Raw genomic sequence first — 22,126 nt, forward strand, 5'->3', positions numbered from 1 at the left:
AAATGAATTAGGAATGCTCCCTCTTTTTCTACACTCTGGAATTGCTTTTGTTCTTTGTGGGTTTTTTAAAATACCTTTTTATTGATTTCAGAGAGGAAGGGAGAGAGATAGAAACATTAATGAAGACAGAGAACCACTGACTGGCTGCCTCCTGCATGCCCCACACTGGAAATCGAGCCGGCAACCCAGGCATGTGCCCTGACTGGGAATCAAACCATGACCTCCTGGTTCCTAGGTCAAAAATCAACCACTGATCCATACCAGATGGGCTGCAATTGCTTTGTAAAATTGGAATTACTTATTCCTTGAGTGTTTCACCAGTGAACCCATCTGAGCCCAGAGTTTCTGTGTAGAAAGACGTTTGTCTACAGGTTCTGTTTCTTAATAGGGCTACCAAGAGTTTCCTTTTTGAGACAGTTTTTAAAAGATATGTGTCTGTAGTAATTTGTCCATTTTATCTAATTGTTCAATGTCATTGGCATAAAGTTGCCTTTCTGAACATTGATCAAATTACCACATTAATGGAAGGACACCAACACATGTCTGGATTTTGATATTTGACAAAATCAGAATATCCTCATTGATATATGGGTGTGCCGATTTGTTTTCACTAGCTGTGTTCCACTTCCAGACCTCTTCAATGCCATTCCTTCTGACTGGACTGTCCTCTCTTCCCCTTTATTACCTGGTGGATTCTTTCTCAATTTTTAAAATTCAATTCAGGCACCGTGTCCTCTAAGGCTCCCAGAGTCCCCACACTAGGCTAAACATCTATCCTGTAGCCCCCACAGCCCACTTTACCCATCATTGTTAATGGACTAACCACACTCCACTGAAATTCTTTCTCTGTGCCTGTCTTCCCTGTATACTGTGAGCTCCTTCATCTGTCTTCAGTGCAGAGCAGAGGTGGCCAGTCAACACTTATGGAACTGAACTGCGCTTATAACCAATGAATGACCAAATAAGTTCTCTAGCGATCTGTCTATATTTCCCCACATGCATTAGCTTGTTCATTTGTTTCATTGAGCATCTACTATGTGCCAAGAACTGTTCTAGAAGAATGGCTGGTGAGCAAAGAGGAAAAGTTGGCGAGTGTGGTGTCCTGGAAACCAAATGAAGAAAGGATTTCAAGGTTGAGATGATCAACTGTGTCAAATGCTGCCAGGTCAAGTAAGATGAGGTCTGAAGCTGGACCATTGATATAACAACCAGTGAACAGCACTTTTGCTGAAGTACTTGGGCAAAAAGTCTGATTGGGGCAGTTTCAGAAAAGCCCTGGAGCCCCAGATGAGAATAACTAAAAAAAAGCTAGTATAAAGTTTGGCTGTGAAGGAAAGTAAATAAATATATGGTGTTTTATTTTGCTCTGCAGAGTTTTTAAATTGCATGTTGTAAATATATCTAGCCATTGTTTCAAAGCTTTTGCGTTTACTGTTTTGAGTTAGAAATACAATGTCTGTGGACAGCAACTCTGGTATGAATTTTTCACAGTATATTAACTCCTTTGTCCTTTCTGAGGCCTTCCCAATCTTGGGGACCATAGGGTCTCCCTGCTGGTGCCAAAGGCTGTTTTTTTTTAAGTAACTTCAAAATCTTGTGGCTGATTCACAACCAATATCCCCACATCCACAGCTGACCACATCCACTACTACAACCACATGTGTGACATCAAACCCTCATGTGGCTGCCACGCTTCCTCCCTCCCTGACAGAATGTGGAAATGACCAAAGGACCTGTCCCCCAAAGACCACCAGACCACATGTATTAGGACAATAAGGTGAGACAACACAGATCCTCAACGGCATGTTGAAGCAGAAGCAGCGGCAGCAGGCATGACCACGCCTCACATTCCACATGCCACTCCCCACTATGACACTCCCATGTGATCACCCTGCACGCTCATTCCCGAACAGGAGAACACTGCACAGCAAGACACATCATTTCTCATAGAGCTCTATTGTGGCATATAATAATAGGTACTCTATATAAATTAAATTAAAAATAAAGCTCCAGCAGGTTGCACAGGTTGGCTGTTAATAAATATATCTCTGGGTAATTGTGCCCCAAGACCAGCTCACGACCACTCTCCCTCATCCAGAGAATTATACAAAAATAAATACAGGCTCAGGGGGGTGGGAGGGGGAAAGGAGGACATGCCCACTGCCATTCTGCAAGTTCTCATTTCCTCTATCCACCCGTCCCCTGTTCCTCTCCACTGGTATCACCACAGGAGCCCTGTGCTGACTGGAGAGCTCAGGGACGGGAGGCCTCTCTGCAGTCAAGCATTCTCAGAAGTAAAGGATCCACTCACTGTACAGGCCACACATCCCATCTGAACCCTCTGGGGATGGTGTAGGGGCTGCCCCTCCCCAGACCCCAGAGAGGGGGACACCTGTTATTGCTGGTCCCACAAGCAGCTCCTACGAGAACCAGGCCAGAGAGAGGCACAGCGCAAGCACCAGGAGGGACATACCACTGTTCAGAGCCACAGGGACCACTACCAGGCCAGCCAGGACCCCCAGAGTCTGGGTCAAGGGCCCCCAGAGCTGGGGAGACAAAACACACACACATTCTGCAGGGGCTGCTAAGGTGGGAGACCTCTTTGGGGACTCAAGGCTTAGGCCTGAACCCTCTTCATCCTGGAAACTCACATGGCACCTGGCCAGGCTGGAAGGACAGATTTCAGCCCCTGAAATGCCAAGGAGGGTGAGATTTTGACCCTGCGGGTCTGAAACAGCTGGCTCCTTGCCAGATACAGAAACCAAGCTGTCTGCCCATTCAGTGGACTCCATCCGGGCTTCTGTCCCTCCTGGGAACCCAGGCACCCCAGATATCACCCTATTCATGTGCAAAGAGTCAGTGGTGTCCTTGCGCACCCCCTTCTCTGGTGCCCCATTGAACTGCCCCTCTGGACCCAGAACCACAGGACTGTCACATGCCAAGCCCCCTGCCCATGGGAGCCACACATCTCCCATAGTGGCTACCACAGAATGGGCCCCAGAGAGGATTTCTGGAGGCGATTCCTTGGGGGTGCCCCCTTCTGGACTGGAGGGTATCGTGGAGAGCCCCTCTTCGCCCTCCCCCTCCTCATCAGGGTCCTCAGTGTCCTTGATAAGCTCCACACCACGCCCCAGCCGGGCATAGTGCAGTGTGATCTCTTCCGCCAGGGCACTGTTCAGGGCCCGCTCAGGGCCAGGCCACTTCAAGATCAGGTCGCGGTCCGTGAATATGCCCAGGGGATGGCTAGGAGACACCCCCCCATCTGTGGAGCCCTCCCCGCCATTTCCCGCCCCACCTGCAGCCACAGCAGCCCGAAGGCGGCTCAGGTGGGACAGGTAGAGCTGCTCCAGCTCCTGGTCAATGGAGTCCTCGCTGAGCAGCTCCTCCAACCCACTCATGGCCTCCAAACCCCTGGGGGGCTCGTCCATAATAGCCCCTACCATGGGCTCCTTTCGGCCCCCTCCGTTCTCGCTGGATACTTCCCACGCAGCCTGTTGCTGACTAGGTTCCAGGAGAGGCCCAGCTGCCCCATCACTTGCATCAGGCCCTGAGGCCTGGTCCCTGGGGGAGCCACCCAGGCCACAGAGAAAGGAGGAAGGGGGGATCCTGATGGCTGGTGTCTGGTGGACCTCTGTGAAAGCCACAAGTGCACTGTTGCTGGTGATGTCACCTTCCTCTGTGAGTCTGCCAGTCACTGTAACTTCAGAAACCTGGGGTGGGAGAGAAATGGAAGGAAATGAAGTAGAGGAGGAGATGGAACAAGCAGTGAAAACTGGTAATAGCCCACACCCAGACCCATAAGTACTTCTAGATAAAAACTCCTTAAAGGGCCTTCTATAATTCTCTAAATTCCAGACTATGTCATCTATATTAAAATAACAAAATCAGATGAAGTAAAGGAGGCTTCCTCCACATCATATAGCTGAAGTGAATACTGCTGCTTGGCCTCCAAAACATATCCAGAACATTCACATGAATTTATGTAATTTTTCTTTAAAAATATATTTCCTAGCTCTGTCTTTTGACAAGGCCTAGAAACAATGACCAATCTAGTAGCAATGGGCATACCTAGTCCCCAGATCTGAACAGCATTCTCCACTAAAAGGAATTAGGGCTCCTTAAATAAATGGCTATTTTCAGGTTTGGGGCAGGTAAAGTCCCATAATGTGAAGAAGTGCTCAAAGAATGATGGATATGTGTCAAAAGGACTGTGGCAGCAATCTAAATAAGCTTCCACTAGCCAGCGGCAGTTCAATGTAAACATCAAAAAAAATAAGGGCAATGGATTGAAACTCATCAAATATGTTTAAAATTCATGAGTTAATAATGATATACCAAAACCAAAAATCCTTTATTTGGTCACCTTTGAAGAAGTTGATTTCTTCTGAAAATTGGTAAATAAGAAGGGAAAAATCAAGTATTTATACAGATTTTTTAATACAAACTATATACCTTCAAGTTTATACACTGTCAAGGTAGCCAGACAGTTGATGTGAGAAAGTTTTTCCTTAGAAAAAAATTCCGGCCAATAAACAAAGGGGAAATAAGAGAATTAAACAGAATCAATTCTATTTAAATTACTTTAATAATAATATATTTGTATTTAATAAATTAATTTAACAAAAGTAGTAGTTTAGCCCTAGCCAATTTGGCTCAGTGGATAGAGTGTCGGCCTGTGCACTGAAGGGTCCTGGGTTCGATTCCAGTCAAGGGCACATGCCCGGGGTTGTAGGCTTAATCCCCGGTGGGGGTTGTGCAGGAGGCACCTAATCAATGATTCTCTCTTATCATTGATGTTTCTATCTCTCTCTCCCTCTCCCTTCCTCTCTGAAATCAATAAAAAAATATATTTTTAAAAGTAATAGTTTAATAAATTGCTTAAATTTAATAGATCCAAATAATTACATAGAATTAATAAATTAGTAACAATTGAGTAAAAGCCCAACCGGTGTCGCTCAGTGGTTGAGCATCTACCTAAAAATTGAGTAAGAACTGTATTTCCACATGGATGCAATCAGCCAAATCCATAATGTGAGAAATTCTACAGGCCAAACAAGGTTTCTTGAACAAATTGCAACAAAATTGAGGGAGATTTAAAAATCTAAAAGGATCCATCAACCAAATGCAATGTGTTGACTTTTTTGGATCCTAACAACTTATGAGCTAAGGAAATTTGAACATTAACCAAATATCCAATGACACTAAGGAATTGTTAATTTTCTGAAGTGTGATGATGGCACTGTGTATTTTTAAGAGTTATTAATTTTATGAGATACAAACTGAAGTATTTATGGATGGGATAATGTCTAGATTTTTTTCCAAAATAATTCCACAGAGAATAGGAGGGGAGGGAAGGGGTGGGGTGTAAAAAGGTAGGAATGGACATGTGTTGAAGTTTGTTGAAGCTGGGTAATGGGTAAATGTGGGTTCATTATACTAGTCTCTACTTATACTTGAAAAAAAATATAGTAAAAAGTTAACACACACATTAACATACATCTCCTTTCTCCACCCTGCTGTCTATTTCCCTCACAGCAGCCAGAGGGAGCCTGTTAAATCCTAGGTCAGGTCTTGGCCCTTCTCAGTTGGTGACCCTCCCGTGGCTCCCTTGTCACTCAGAGTAGAAGTCAGAGTCTTCTCCATGGCCCATGAGGCCCTATACAATCTGTCCCTGTCAGCTCTCCAACCTCACCTCCCCCTGCTCCTCCTCATTCACTGTTCCTCACACACATTAGTCATGGCCCTGCTCTAGGACTTTGCACTTGCCTGAGATGTCCTTCCCCTAGTTATCCACGTGGCTCACTCTCACCTTCTTCACATCTTTGCTCAAATCTCACTTCCCTAGCCACTCTAAAATCTAAAGTTGCAAACTTGTCCCCACCCCGCCCCGTTGTCTCTCTCCCCCTCCCTTCCTTCCTCCTTTTCTCCCTCTCTCCTTATCCCTTTTTTTCCCCTTAGCACACACCCTATCTCATCATCCAAAACACTATATATTTATCTATTATTCTGTTATGTTTCACACCACTAAAATGTAAGTAAGCCCCAGGAAGACATCATTGCTGGTCACTACCATATTCCCTAACAGTGCTTTGCACAGACCAAGCATTCAATAAACATTTGCTAAGTTACTGACTGACATTAAGATAAGCCGAGGTGAAAAACTGCATTCTACCCCTCCACCATCAGGTTATGATTTGGGGGATCTCCCTCCAACCTAGGGTGGACCCAGAGCAAGTCAGCTCCACCACCCAGCCTCCCATTGGGCTGTCTTCCCAGAGGCTTCCAGGGCCTGCTTACCTGATGTGTCATCTGTGGCCATGGACGGAGAGGAGTGGGAGCCACCAGGGGACCCACTGACTCCTGGACATCAAGATGATCTGCTGGAGAGAAGAGAATGGCAGCATTGGGGTGAGGCAGGCTTATAAGCAGGCCTGGTTTGGTTAAGAAAATCTGTCCTAGCTAATAGGCAGTTTTGCCTCTGAAGTTTTCTGTGACAGTCTAAGGTAGAGGTGCCTCTTAATTTGTATAGAAAGGAAAGGGGCAGGAAGAAAAAAAATGACAAATATAAGCTAAAACTCCTACCACCTGCTAATTGCTTACCCACAGCAGGGGTATTATCATCCGAGCTCTTCATCCTCAGCTCTTCCTCGTTAGGCCTGTGGGGCAGAGGAGAGAACACATGGATCTGAGCCTTGAGAAGCCAGCTCTGCCATCCACCAGCCACTTCTGAGCCTCTGTGGTGGCCACCCTCACCTGACAGCTGCTGTTCTCTCTTCTGCTGCCTCCTTCCAGCCCCTGATTATAAAAGCCCTACACACTCAATGCAAAAATTTACAAAATATAGGGAAGCATAACGCAATAAAAAGTGCCACATTAGCCAGAGGCAACCACCATTACCATTTTGGAAAATTTAATTCCATTCTATGAAAGTGTTTAGATTTTGCAGATATAATTTTGCACTGGCTTTGTCCATTTAACAGTAAGAAGCACCATTCAATACTTCTGTAAACATTTGAAATAGCTGCTTACTACTCTCGTCATATGGGCTTGCCATAAGGCATGTACCCATTCCCGTCCTACTGAGCAGCTTCTTCCATTTTACACTCACAAAGCAGGCTTCAGCAGAAAAGGTTGCCTATAGCTTTATGAGCAACTTGGATCATTTCTTTAGGATATCTTCCTAGCTATGCAGAAACCCATCTTTTCCAAGAAAGAGCAGGTGAGGACTAAGGGGCACCGGAAGCAGCAAAAGAGAGAAAGTGACTGGTGACCAGGAAAGAGGTCAGCAAAAAAGGAAGTAACCTGGGGTCGTAGAGGCCTGGGTCCCACGGCCAACCCTCCTCCCATTGCCATAACAGCCTAGCAAGGCACCTAACCTCCCTGAGCCTCACCCCCTCACCTTAAAATACAGCACAGGGTATCCAGGATGTGCACACCAAGCACAGGGCAGTCAAGAGAAATGAGGACATCAAGCCAGATGCCAGGCCTGGTACAGAACGGGGGCTAAATCAACCGTAGATGTTTGTTGGTCTTGATCTTCCTTCACCAGGCAAATCGGACCCCAAGGTCTGAGTGGCATAAGCCAGCTGTATTTCAGCCAGTCCCTGCCAGGTGTGAGGTCACAGGGCTCATGGGGAAATCACTGTTCTCATATGAGTATCAAGTGCTTACAGATTAAGGCAGTGAGGGAAGCATTAGCTAAAACATGTACAGAAATCTGACAGGAGCTGAGGCAATTGCTCAGACCTTTCGCTTCCTAGAGGTAATTTGATGATGTTGACATTTCTGAAAATGATTGCAATTTTTTAAAAACACGTAATCAATTACCTTTACAGAAACAGAATATCACTAGCTGACCCAAATACAGTAGTTACTATGGTGTTAGGCACATATACTATAAATTAAACCCTCACAGCAACCCATGAGATAGGTACTTTTAATCCTTCGAAATAGGCAGTATTATCATCATCTTACAGATGATGAAATGGAAGCTGAGTACATGGCTCAAGGTCAGCAGTGAGGATCAAAACCTCTCAACCAGCAAACGGTTGCTACTTGGGTGAGGTAGACCAGGGTCTTACCCCAACCCCATCTCCAATCCTTTCCAGGAGTAGATCAAGGGAGACGGCAACAATAGACAAAATCCCTACCTCCTCCTTCAGTCTTTTTGTAAAAACCTGCCTTTTACCCACCTATTCATTCCCAGCTTCCCTGCCTTCATGGGACATGTGGCTAGGAAACCACCAGACACAGAAGCGGCTGCAAAAAATCTTTTTATTAGCACCCTAGGGGGAAACTTGAACCATATATATGGATCTAGTCTGGAAGCTCCGGAAGGAATGTGTGTCTTTCTCCAGGAACTAGGGCTCATGTGTCCCGCCAGAGGTCTTTGGATGAGAATACAGTCAAACCTCGGTTCTCAAATGTCTCTCATCTCAAGCAATTTGCTTCTCAACCCCACAACCCTTTCATGCTGATACCTGTATGATCAGCCATGCATCTCTCAGGCGACAAATGAAGGAGAGAATGCATAAGTATGAGTCAGTTTACCGCTAAACCTCACGTTATTAACATCTCAGGAAATTGTGCTGTGAATATTTTTGTGGGTTTTTTTTTTGGGGGGGGGGCGTTTGTTGCTGCTTATCATTATTAAATTTTCATTTTTTACTGTTTTTTTCATTTCCTTTTTGTTAAATTTTCATTTACATTTTATGTCCTTTTTGTTTTTAAAGTGTTTATAGGCCCTAACCGGTTTGGCTCAGTGGACAGAGTGTCGGCCTGCGGACTAAAAGGTCTCAGGTTCGATTCCGGTCAAGGGCATGTACCTTGGTTGCGGGCACATCCCCAGTAGGAGGTGTGCAGGAGGCAGCTGATCGATGTTTCTCTCTCATCGATGTTTCTAACTCTCTATCCCTCTCCCTTCCTCTCTGTAAAATATCAATAAAATATATATTTTTTAAAATAAATAAAGTGTTTATAGAACAGGCAGTACATTAAACATGTACTGTATATAACGTTAAAACAGGTAATCATTTGGGGGTCTGGAATGGATTAATTCAATTTACATTATTTCTAATGGAAAAAAATGATTCCGTTTTTGAACAGCTTTCTGGAATGAATTAAGTTTGAGAACTGAGGTTCCACTGTATTACAGGGCCTGGAGTGGGTAACGCCAAAAGCCCAGCCATCAACTCCTGCCCATCACGAACAAGAAAGGGGGCTTGGGAGCAAATGGGCTTGGTCCTGCACTAGTCCTGTCAGTGGCTCTAAAATCCAGGTCTTTGGATTTGTGGCCTGACACGACTTCTGATAACTTCTTTTGCTGGTGTAGTCAGTCCTTCGTTAAAGAAAATGTCATCTTCCTAGGATCTTCTAAAGCAAGCTTCTTCAAGAAGACCCACAGACAGACAGGAAGGGACAGGAACTAGGCAAGTTGTCCCGTGTCATCTGGCCCAGAGCTAACATACACAAAACCAGGTTTGTAAAAGCACTCCAGAGTCCTTAGATGCATGTGAGAGAAGCAGGGCGGGGGGGGGGGGGGGGAAGAGCAAAGGGGAATTCAGGACACAGACAACCAACAGGAAAATAAATCCACAGTTCAGTTGAAGAAAGGAGAGAAAAAAGCAAATACAAAAGAAATCCTTCAGCCCCTAGAGCATCTCTTCCATAACTGAGGAGGGTGAGAAGAGGGGCAACATGCAGAATTCAGGTCAAACAATTCAGCCAGCCCCAGGATCCATGAAGTCAGCAAAAGTACACAGGTCAGTCCCTACCTCCAAAATCAGAGATGAAAGCAAAAGACACATCTATTGTTCACCTCCTCCACCTCAGGCCCTTTTCACTAATACGCCAAGTCATTTGAAAACCTTCACATCTGTCCCTCAAGGCAACACCCTTCCCTTTTTACAAACATGGAAACTGAGGCTCAAGGAACTGTGTCTCTGCATTCACTAACTACACACCACACTGATAACATCCAAAGAGGGCTCCATTTTTAAGTGTTTGAAACTGTGAACTTAAAAAGAAAAAGGGAAATCAAAATATCCAGAACTGTCTTTCACAGTAAACATTTGAGGGCAGCTATGACTTTAATCAAAAGGCGGCTGGTGAGAGAAATGAAGTAACAGAGCCTCACTAATCAGTAACAGAGAAGAGGGTTCCTAGAAAAATGGAGAGGGAAGAGAATAAGAACAGAACTGTACTTCCAGTGTGCTTACTAATTTTTGAGAAGGAAACCCACTCTTTTGGCACCAGCCCCACAAATGCCCCTTGGTGGTCTCCTCAAGGGCAACCGGCAATAGTGGGCTGGAACACACAGGCCTAGGGACATCTTGGACATGCATCCTTTGGTTGCTCTCGAGAACTAGTCAAGGCAGTATAGCCTAGAAGGGGCCTGCACGCCAGTCTCCTGGGTGTGAAAATTCTTCCCGCCATCAGGAAATTCAATGGCTGCTGACCTCAGATGGCATCCAGAGAAACCAGGGGGTGAGATTTCAGAAAGAGATGCTGTCAGCCCCAGCCTAGGCCAGCCAAGACAGAACAAAAAAGTGAATCTCCAGGCAGAGTGAGCGAGCGAGCGAGCGAGGGCTGACAGCCACCATGGGAAAGAGCAAAGCAGACTTTCAGAGCAGTCACATCACTGGCATCACCACCGCCCAAGTCCTTCGTGAGCGCCCCCAACGCTCATGTTTTCAAAGAACTTGGTCAGCCCAAAGTGGGTCACGCACTGAAACCCAAAAGGGAAACTCAGCAGACCCCAGCTCAACCTGAAGATAAGGCTGACTATCAGGGAGGAGGTGCGGGGGAGGTGGGGCACAGGTGGCTTCAGAATTTAGAAACCTGCCCTGTTATACTTGGAATCTGTCACCCTGAGCCATCTGCTTTCTGGAAAGCACAGGGTTTGAACACGGCTGCGAAAGCCACCAAGTTATGTGGGGCACTGCTCTCTTTCCCAGCTAGTCTGTGTCAGTGTCAACCTGGGACTTGGGGACAATCCGGTGGGGTGGAGAGAGGACCGCAGTTTTTTGTGCTATGAGCTTCTTTTACAGCAGTAACTTCATTCATCTGGCCGTGACCCAAAGAAACACATTGTACATCATAGTCCAGCACACCGTATGCATATGTAAATATATATACATACATATAACTGAGAAACAACTTACCTTTAGTATGTTGTGATGCACTGATTATTTCCTATACTATTTTTCAAGTGTTTGTTGGAATCCAGTAAATTGATTTCACAACTCAACAAAGGGTCATGACATGTCATTTTGAATGAACCCAGTCTGCCACCAACCAGCTGTGTTACTGAACCTCTCTATGCCTCAGTTTCTTCATCTGTGAAGAGGGAATAATAGTAATACCTACCTCAGAGAGCTGGATTGAAGAACGATGAGGAAATTGTCTATAAAGTGCTTAATAGTAATCCTCTCCACTTTCCCACTAAGGGAAACTGAGGCTTTGAAAAGGAAAGTAACTTGCCCACCATTTCCCAGCTGGTAAAACATGTCACCTCACCTGATACAGCAGTTAAAAACTGGGCCACTAGAGCAGGACTGCCCCATTCTGCCACTTTCGTAGCATGTGGCCTTCGCTATGACTTCCTACCAGTTTTCTGTGGATGAAAAGAGGACCACTTTCACACTAAGTTCTCACCCTCCCAACAACTAAGATGACCCCTGGCCCATCTTGTTTCAACTATGACTGATCTGGTTTCCCCTAAGGCTGCCAACTCAGTAAGCAGATTGGGCTCCCATCCTTTCAGCTACAGGTGCTCCTGAAAATTAATTGAGGCCCTACTACGCACCCTCCCAGTGACAGATCCTGGAGACACGATGGTGAGCAAACCCGACTAGGAAGCTTACAATTTACTGTGAAGACATAAAAAAAAATACTCACACTCATTCTTTCAACAAACATTTATTGAGCACCTGTTAAGTGCCAGGCACCATGGCAGGCCCTGCAGGAATACAGAAGTAAATAAAAGCAGACCATGTCCCTACCCCTCATGGAGCTTACAGTCTAGCAGGGCAGAGGGTCATCCAATAATCCCCGAATGAAGGTCTAACCACAAACTGAGGTCATTTCCTTCAGAAAAGGAAAGAATGTGCTAGAACAAGGGGACCCTGGCCCAGACTACAGGTCAGGGAGAGCTTAGGATGTTTAGAAGGAAAACAAGCAAGGGAGGGGAGAAGAGTGAGAAACTGCTCAGAGCACTGTGCGGGAAGTAATGGATTCAATCTCGAACAAGGGGAGTTTGCGGCATCTTTGGGACATCAGGTAAGTGGAGAACACCAAGTTTGAATATATGAGGCTAAAAGAAAGGGCAAGGACAAAGAGAAGCGCCAGGGAGTTAAGAGGAAAAGCATCCAAGGCAAGGGAAGAAAGTGTTTTAAGTAGGAGTGCTCAACCACTTCAAGAAAACCAAAAACCCAACTACAGAATCTGATAGATGCAGGGGGGCAAAGAACGTGGAAAAACAAGGGCAAGCAACTCTTTAGAGGGGGGTCGGCAATAGAAGGAGAGCATGATTTAGGTACTGGCCAGCAGCAGTGTGGACAGAGGTGGGATCAAAGGACAGATTAAGACAGTAGAGATACTGGCATGTGTAACAGCTGATAGAGGACCAGGTGAGGAGAGCAGTGAAAAGCTGCTGGGAGAGAAAGAGAAACTGATTATGTCAGGTTCTGGAGCAAAGGGAAGAAAACGGAACCCAGAGCAGGAGTGCAAGAACTGGCCTGAGGGAAGATAGGGCCCCCTCCTCCCCCGTTAACACAAAAGAGAGAAGTCCGAGTGCAGGCATGGCGAGTTCCAGTCTTATGGCTTCTATTTGGTTTTTTGAAGCAGGAAGTAAAGTCTCAAGGTAAAGAATTTGAAAGAATCACATCAGGGAGGAGACAAAAATGGATCCGAAAAATAGCACTGCCAGGCAGGGTGGGAAATGATCCTGAATTTGTGATGATGCTCATCTGCTCTACTATACAACATTCCCTAACAGGGCTTGCCTGCTTGGCTGATGGGTGCTATGGGAAAACCAGGGCCTGAAGAAGTTGGAATGAACAGGCTTTCCAGAGGAAGCACTCTTAGAACTGAAGTATCAAAACGAGGAGACTGCAAGGGGCACAGGACCAACATTCCTGGTGATGGAAACAGGATGGGCAGAGGCCCTGAGGCAGGAAGGGGCAAGGCACCTTGGGAAAATCATGGTGATAGCTCAGACGGCAGAGGACGGTATGAGGTGAGACTAGTAGCCACGGAGGCCAGGCTGGGGGAGAGGGCAGGGGACGCCTGAAGGCCACGCTTAGGCTTTCTTGGGTCTTTGTTTTTAAGAGGAATAGGAGAGCTCCTGAGGGTGTTAAATCAAGGTGGACCAGGAGGGCTCCTCTCCACACCAGCCCTGGGACATTGGACTCTGGGAACCTCAGTTTGCTCATCTGGGAAAAAGGGATAAAACAGTCTATCTCACCAGGAACGTTGAAAGGATTAGATGACATTGCATGCAAATAGCCAAGTGCATAGACCTGTGCCAGGTTTCAAATGACAAGCCCTCTGTACCTGTCCCTTTCCACCCAGTTCCACCACCAGCCCTCTGACATCTCGGTGCCAGTCTGTGTCTTTTTCCCTGTTTGAAACTAGCACTGTGCCCAGCGCATAGTAGGCCTTCAATAAATGCTTGCTGATGGATCATCTCTAAGCCTATGGTTTATCAAAAGCCTGATCTAGCAACTCAGGGAATGCAGCCTTTTCAGCTTCTAAAGTGGTATACCTTTGGCTACCATCAACTTCTCCCATGCTTGCACCAGATGTGGCTGCACCCAGTGCACAGTGGGCCTGCAGCCAACACTGCCTGAATGGAAAGACCTATACAACAGGGACCCAGCAGGTTAAGGCTACCTCCTGAGATCCTCCATCATTTCCAAGAGGGCTGGGTCTCAGGGGGCAGCTGTTCTTCAACAGCGCTCCAAGTCACCGGCAGCACACAGGTTTTAAAACAATAATAAGTTGAAATGTACTCAAGAAAACCACCAACCTAAAAAGAAAATCTTATCGCTGATCTTGCAATGAGCACCAACCTCCCCTTTGCAAGAGCTAAGATCAAAAGATAAAGAAGCTATCAAAAAGCCATCTGCCCACTTAAAATAATATTACAAGTCATGTTAGGAACCACAGACCTGGGGCTAGATATCAAAACAATTGTCTGAACGGGCTGCTTCAATTTCTCCTTAAAACCACCCATGTATTTTAAAAGAAAAACACCTTCTCCACCCACATTGGCCCTGCAAGCTTCTGATGTCTCTGTTCCCTTCTTTCACACTCTAAAATGAGCAAACTCCATTTATCCAAACTGTTGCGTCTTACAGACCAGCTCCCACGACAGCCGGCTGGAATGACGTCTTAGGAAAAGGTGATTCTGGGACACAAATAGCTCAATAGCTTGGATCTGGATGATGGCTACATAAGGGCATGGATATGTAAAAATCCATTGAGCCCTATACTTAAGATCAGTCCACTTTATGTAGCTATCACTCAATAAAGAAAAAAAAAAAAAAAGGAAGAGCAAAGCATAAATAACATACTGGAGCAAAATTCAGAATGTGTCCTGAATCTTATCAGGCCTTCAAGAAGGAGCTATTTAAAAAAAAAAACACAAAAAAACTGCTCCTATGCCCTGGCCAGTGTGGCTTGCTCAATTGGTTGAGCATCGTCCATGCACCAAAAGGTTGTTCGTTTGATTCCTGGTCTGGGCACATGCCTGAGTTGCAGTCTCAATCCCCGGGGGGGGCGGGGGGGTGGGGAAGGAACACGCAGGAGGCAGCCAATCAATGTTACATCAATGTTTCTCTCTTCCCCCTTTCTCTCACTCTAAAAATCAATAAACTATTCTTTTAAACAATAATAAAATTTCCCCTAGCATCTCCTCCTTGGTCGCATGTCGCTCACTGAGCAACCTTGAGCAAGCAAGCTTACTCCCTGAGCTACCTCTTTCCCCCCTCTATTAAATGGGGATAATCATAGCACTTCTAGCACACAGCATGCATGCACAGCAGGACTCAGGAGAGAACGGACTCGAAGCTCTTAGCACAGATATCAGAACATGCCAGCCACTGTTATCTTTTGCAGCTACCACCATGCTTCAGTTACCTTGCCCATGTTTGCTGCGTCCAATCCAACCACACAAAGTGACTGTCATTCCCCTTAAGCAGATGAGAAAACTGAGGCAAGGTCACACAGCTGGTGACAGGCAGAGCAGAGTTTGGGAGGAGAATCCAAAGAACTGTATGGGTGATTCCCTAAGTACTAACACTGGCTAACACCTATATGGCACTGCTATGAGCCAGGCTAGGTTCCGAGTGCTTTTCCTTGTCTCCTGTGAAGTAGGTATTATCTGTTTAACAGATGAGGGTACTGAGGCATAATGCAGTTGGCCAAGGTTACAAGGCCAATATAGATGGCAGATCTGGGATTTGAACCCAGGCACTGATGCCAGAATCCATGCTCTTAACACTATAACGAAAGCCATGTTGCCTGCCCCCTTAGACTAAGCCTCAGGTTACTATGGGGCTCACAGGTCAGTAAGTGGGTGCCTGCCTGCTGGCTCAAGTACCCAAGGCACATCTGCCCACCAACTGAGTTAGGCCATTCTGAATCACTCACAGCCTAAGGCCCTGCCAGGCTCACAAACATCTTGCTGCAGCCAGAGGCTTCTGATCCAACATATACAAGGTCCAAAAAGCACTTTCCCATTCCCATTTCCAGTCCTCTCACGACCAGGGAAATGTATTTCCCATGCATAGAGAATCTACCTATCCCATACTAGACTTAGGTGAGCCCAAAAAGAATCGGGCCCATCTGCTACCCTTGAAAAACTAAGCTGACAGAAAAACCCTAGGAGAATCTTGTCTCGGGGCCTCCTGGGGTTAACTGGTTCTTTCTCCCAGGACCTGGATAGTCACAGATGTTATGGCAAAAAACACAGGACAAGAGCTTCAGGTACAGGCCCATCTGATTCTGCCTCTGCCAGAGCCAATGCTTCCCTGTGAGAGCATGGGGTTGGCCACTCACCTCTGCAGACCTCAGACTATTAGAGCATAACAGTAAAGAGAGTGCCCAGGCTTCAAGGTTAGTCATGGCCAAAATGGAAAAGCCAGGCGCCATCACTTCCTTAACCAATTTCTGGCTCTGGAACTCTGGGTTCCTGCTCTGTCACATAGGGATCAGCTTCCCCACCCCACCCCCACCCCCCACACTACCATGTCACTGCAGTTCTCTCCACTCTACCACTGCCTATCATTCACACCAAGCTCATTCCCACCTGAGGACTTTTGCACTTGCTGTTCTCTCTGCCTAGAACACCCTTGCTCCCCTATGTGGGCATAACTGCCCCTCTTGATCATCCAGGACTCAGTTTCAATGGCACCTCCTCATTCAAGTCCTCCCTGTTTCCTTTTCTACAAACTCTCTTCCTCCATATCTGCACATAATTCTACTAACATCATCCAGGACTCAACTCCTCAAAGGCCTTCCCTGAACACCCTGGCTAAACCAGGTATTCCCTCCCAAACTTTCTCCCCTTACTCAATTTCACTTTCCCCTCAACAGCTCCCTACGTCTTATCTGCTCATTTGTTGTTTTTTTCCAACTGTCTCCCATAGGAGCCTGTATGATCCTTGAGGGCAGGAAAGATGTCTGTCTTGTTCAGGGCTTTAGAGTAGAATTCAATCAATGAATGAATAAAACCCCAGTAATGCAGAGCCCTAGCACATGTTTGGCCTCCATTACTCTTTGACTAACTGACTGAATGAGCCCTCCTCCCTGTCCTGGAGAGCAGGCCTGAGGGGTTCCTGGATCAGGATGCTTGTCCTCCATCCTAGACACAGCCCTGCGTTGGCGGTGGCGGCGCTGGCAGACATTACCTGCGCCTCACCGGCTTCATGCAGCTCTTCAGCTGCCTGGCCTCAGCCTCCACGGTACCCTGGGACTCGGGCTGTGGCTCCAGCTGCGGCAGCTGCTGCTGCTGGGGCAGCCCTTCAGCATCAGTGGGTGAGGGAGCGGGTGAGATCCGGAGCAGAACTGTGTAGTTGCGGCCGTGGTTGTTGGCCCAGAAAATGCCCTCGGGGGTCTCATAGCGCACCACGAAGTCCAGGCGCGCCCCATCGCCCGCGCCCTCAGCAAAGGGCAGCTGGAAGGCAAAGCGGTCAGTGCGGCCACCATCGTCGGGCGAGGAGGCGTACACCTGGCCGGACACCAGGCCAAGGCCTGGATCCAGGATGGGGTCTCCGGTTCCTGGTCCTCCCGTTCCTGCCACGGGCGGGCTGCGCGGGACGTAGCGCGCTGGGTGGTCGCAGAAGGAAGCCCAGCCGTCGTGTGAGGCCCGCACGTGCACCGCCTTCTCGAAGGAGCGGTTCAGCACGCGCACCAACCCGCGCAGCACCGGCGGGCGCCCCCCAGGCACCCACACCCCGGAACCCCCGGGGACCGCTCCGGGAGGCGGCAGCAGCGCCTCCAGCTCCACCATGACGCGCCCCAAGCGCTCCAGACGGCCCTGTGCAGGCGGCAGCGAAAATGTGGGCACCACGTAAAACCCCCCGCCAGCGGGGACGGGGCACAGTGGTGAGGGCTCCGGGCAAGCCTCCTCTTCCTCCTCCCCTTCATCCCCATCCTCGCCATCGTCGTCCTCGTCAGCCCCGCCGCCGTCGCCATCTTGCCCGGCCACCTCCGCCATCTTGCCCGCCCCGGGCCCGCCCCACGGCCGGTAGCAGCGCAGCTGCGCCAGCGGCAGCCCCAGGGCCTCGTCGGCAAACAGCACCCTCCGCGGGGCCACCGCTGCCTCGACAGAGGTGCGGGGCTCACCCGCGGCCGGCGAGGGGGGCGCAGGAGGCCGCAGCGGGGGCTCCACAGGGGCCGTGCGCGCCATATCGGCGGCGGCACCGACGGCACCGGCGGCGGGACCGGCGGGGGCCGGGCCTGAAGGGGCGGGCAGCCAATGGGAAGGGCCGCGCGGGGGGCGGGGTGGGGGTACAGCTCACGGAGGCCGTAGGCGTGAGACGCAGACAGGTGTACCAGGCAGCCAATGGGGAGCCACGCACGGGTGACATAGACAGTGAATCGAGCGCAGGAGATGCACGCAGCCAATGGGGACGTCCGAGAGTGGGCGGTGGAAGAGGCAGGGCGATCGGTGAATCAATGGGGAGACCTGAATGGGGGTGGTGTAGGGTCTGGGATGAAGAGGGAAGCAGGACAGCTAATGGGGAAGCATGAGCGGGATTGGCATTTGGGTGGCGGGGTAAATGGAATGGCTACGGGCGATGGGGGCTGCGGGCAGCGAACAGAGAGGCCTGGGAAGTAGGAGATCCCAGGGTTGCGTAGGTAGGTGGCTGGAAGCTAGAGACAGTGAACAGCCAATGGGAGCCACGCGCCGGGTGTCGTAGCGGAGGGGTGACGATAATGGCTGCAGCGAGCCAACGGGGAGTCTGTGAGCCTGCATGAAGCCTTCAAGGGGCGGGGCCAGGGCGGAACTAGTCCTTACGGAGGCCAGAAGGAGCCCGAGAGGCGGTGTGTGAGTGCCTCGGAGGCGGGACTGGAGGGACAGAGCCAATGGGGATGGGGATGAAGGCGGGAGCAAGGAAGAGAGATGGCAGCTAGCCAATGGGGGAGCCAGAGCTAAGTGGAGCCCTCAAAGGGTAGTGCAAAGGGACATAGAAGCGAGATAGGAAAGAGCTGAGCCTACGGGACGTTATAGGTGGTGTGTAGGAGGGAATAAAGAGCCAATAAGGAAGCAGGAGGAGCGGACAGTGCGTAGGCAGTCTGGGATATGGGGTGGTCAAGTAACAGAACCATAAAATGCCTGTTGTGAACGGATTTACCTGTTCCCTAACCCTCCGTGACTCCCCATTGCCCCTGAGTTGTGAATCCCCAAAAGCCCCTCAAGACCTAGACTGCACCCTGGTGCGAAATCTAAGAAAGCAAAATGAACTCTCCTGTCGCAGTTACTGGATCTCCTCTGCCCACCTCCAAGCCTTTGCTCGAGTGCGACTAGGCACGGATGCCTCTGATTGTCATCCTCAGCATTCTCCAGGACGTGGCACCATAACTGAATGAATGGCCAAATGAAAAATTTAACTTTTTTGGAAGGTTAGCTTTTTCTAACCAGCTCAGCAAAACACTAAGCTTGACTATGCCTCCAAGAGTTGATTAGGCATGTTGGCAGACACTGGCTAACATAATCACAAATCCAAGCCCTGTTCTTCTTGCCCTGCTCAGCCCTCCACATCCCACCGTGGCCTCACCTCCTTTCTATCTGCCTCCATCTCTTCTACTGTTCCCTCTCCCAAGAGAGCTGCTCTTTCTGCTTCCTCCATCTAGTCAACTCCTTTCACTCTCCCTTTGAGGTCTCACCTATGGAAACCAAATTGTAGCTCTTGTCTGAGCATGTCCATTCATACATTTCTCCTCCATCCTAGGAGGATTTACTGAACATCTACTGTGTGCAAGGTTTTGACTCAAAGCATACCTATGAGGAAGGTGGTCCCCCCAGCAGCTACCTCCTCTCCCCATCATGTCTCAATGTCCAGGGGTCATGGGTCAGAAAGGAATATGTTCAGCTGCAAGTAACAGAAAAATCCTGAAATAATGGAAACTTAAATAAGATAGAACTTTATTTTTGTAGCACCTAAAAGTCCAAGCTGGTGAGTAGTCCAGGGACTCTTTCCTATCTTCCCAGTTAGGGCATTGTCTGTGTCCAAGTCTAGACCTCAGACTCTCATCCTTTAACTTTAACAGTTAAAGTTTAACAGATCCTATCAGCTCTCTTTTTACAATATTTCCCAAATCCACCCTTTTCTCACCCCCTCCACTGCCAACACCATCACCAGTCCCCTGAACTATTGCAGTAGCCTCTCTCTCAATGGCCCCCCTCCTTATACCCTTATTCATATAGTCAGTTCTACACTCAACAATCAGAGGGATCCTGTTAAATCTCAAGACAGTCCACATCTCTCATCTGCTCACAATTCTCCTGTGGCCTCCTCCTACAAGGTCCTGCATTGACTAACCAACCCTCTTGTCGCTTCTCTGACCTCACCTCCAACCCCTCTCCCTCTCTCTCACACTATTATAACCTTACAACCTCCTTAGCAGACCTTGAGCAAATCAGACACACTCCCACCTCAGAGCCTTTGCACTGGCTGTTTCCTCTGGAATTACTCAGATGTCTACATAGCTCCCTCCCTCACTTCCCTTCAAGTCTGTGTCAAAGGCCCCCTTCTCTGGGGATTTTCACTGATCTCTTTGTTTTTTTGTGGGGGTTTTTGTTTTTGTTTTTATATATTTTTATTGATTTCAGCAAGGAAGGGAAAGAGATAGAAACATCAATGGTGAGAGAGAATCATTGATCAGCTGCCTCCTGCACACCCCCTACTGAGGATGGAGCCCACAACCCGGGCATGTGCCCTGACAGGGAATTAAACCATGACCTCCTGGTTCATAGGTCGACGTTCAACCACTGAGCCATGCCAGCCGGCCCCACCTCTTTGTTTAATTCTGCCCACTGTCCCCCAGAAGCCTTCACTGGAGAAGATGTAGTCCAGTACAGAGAAGAGGTGATGGACTCTGTCCCTCTCTGCCTACCTGACCCCCAGTTCTCACTCTGCAAAGGTCCTGGCTCTCAGCAGCAGCAACCTCCCCCTCCCACACACACACACTCTGAGCCCCACTCAAGTAGCCTCCTGGGAATCTTTGGGCCACCACTCTCAGTTTTCCTCCTCTTTCTCTGGCCACTCCTCTGACAGTAAGGGAGAGATGGTCTGGGAAGGCATAAGGAAGGTTCAGCCCATACCTCTAACCCTGAAAGAGAAAAAACAGCCCCTTCTCTCCGGAAGGGCAAGACCTGGGACAGGGGATGAGACCTCAGCTTCTAGAACTGGCCTGGTTAATAGTTACTCAGCAAGTGTAAGAAATGTTCAGGCCCAAGTCCATGGGGAGCAAGGGGTCATTAACATTGGGGAGATCCCTAAAGTCAGCTTCCCAGGACTCCTTCTTGACAAGTACACTAATCCTCCCCTCCCCCCCTTGCTCCCAGCCACATGCCACAATTGTTAAGCCCCTGCTGTACACAAGGTTCCTACAGGTCTCAACCTGTGAACCTTACCCCACCTGGGTGCATCCCCTGGATGCCTGGCACACAGGCCATATTTGGGTCCCAGACATGTCCCACCAACTCAGCAGCTTCAGCCAGTGAAAGTTTTGTTTTGACCTAATGGTAGGGAGGGTTGGGTTTTGTGTGTTTTTTTCAATTGTCGTTGTTGGCTGGGTTTTTTAGGTCTTTTTTTTTTTTTTATTCACCTTTTTTTTTTTTTCTTATCTTCACAAAGCCAGGCCATCAGGCCCCCTGTGGGCTTTTCCAGAAAGGTGAGGAAAGAGGCTCTCCTCTTTTTGAGAGGGGAGGAAAAGAGGCAAAGGGGTAAAGGGGTAAAGGGGTGGGTCTTGGGCACAAGGTTTGTACCATGTGAATAAAAAGCTGTTTCCAATTTCTCTTCCCCAGGCCTGAAACCATTCTTGCGGATAGTTTGGAGTGAACATTGGATGACACAATCCTGGGCCATGCAGGGCGCTGGGGAGCCGGGGACTGGGAGTCTCAACCATGGCCTGTCAGGAGAAGCCCCTGGATGCTGGTCTCCCCTGCTGAGTATTGATTGGAGGAGGTGCTTGCTGAGGCGAGGAAATGCAGCCACCAATTCTTGGACAACCTTAACACCGCACAACCTTCAAGCCCCCCCAGAAGAACCTGAGAACCTCCCTGTCATTGCATCCTAGTATTTAAAACCTGAGACTGTTGGTCTCAAGGCAACTTGGGGGTTTCAAAGTCTAGCACCAAAAGGCATGGCTCCCCCTTGCCAGCTCTGTGATCTGGGACAAGTTTCTTGACTACTTCGCGTCTCCATTTTGTCCACCTGTGTAATGGCCATGATGTCAAGATGGACCTCAACGGGCTTGGTGAGGATTGAATGGGACCATTTTGTTGTTGTTGTTGTTGTTAACTCTCACCAGAGGATATTTTTGCATTGATTTTTAGAGAGAGTGGAATGGAGGAGGAGAGACAGAGAGAGAGAGAGAAACATCAATGTGAGAG

At 48.4% G+C, this 22,126-nt stretch overlaps 1 protein-coding gene across 2 annotated transcripts; it reads right to left on the bottom strand.

Moving 5' to 3' along the window:
- Positions 1-1,321: 1,321 nt before the first annotated feature.
- PPP1R3F (protein phosphatase 1 regulatory subunit 3F) lies at positions 1,322-17,938 on the bottom strand. Of its 2 annotated transcripts, none has more exons than XM_080652474.1 (4): positions 16,914-17,938; positions 6,601-6,656; positions 6,298-6,380; positions 1,322-3,710 (listed from the first exon to the last, which is right to left on the bottom strand). In XM_080652474.1, the coding sequence occupies exons 1-4, from the start codon at positions 17,912-17,914 to the stop codon at positions 2,421-2,423; spliced, it is 2,430 nt and encodes an 809-aa protein (XP_080508600.1). In that variant the 5' UTR covers positions 17,915-17,938; the 3' UTR covers positions 1,322-2,420. The 2 variants fall into 2 exon arrangements, with proteins under 2 accessions (XP_080508600.1, XP_080508601.1); XM_080652475.1 differs by having other exon boundaries at positions 1,345-3,710; positions 6,298-6,377; positions 16,914-17,932.
- Positions 17,939-22,126: the final 4,188 nt, after the last annotated feature.

This window comes from Plecotus auritus (genome assembly GCF_963455305.1).
Source record: "Plecotus auritus genome assembly, chromosome: X".
NCBI lineage: Eukaryota > Metazoa > Chordata > Mammalia > Chiroptera > Vespertilionidae > Plecotus > Plecotus auritus.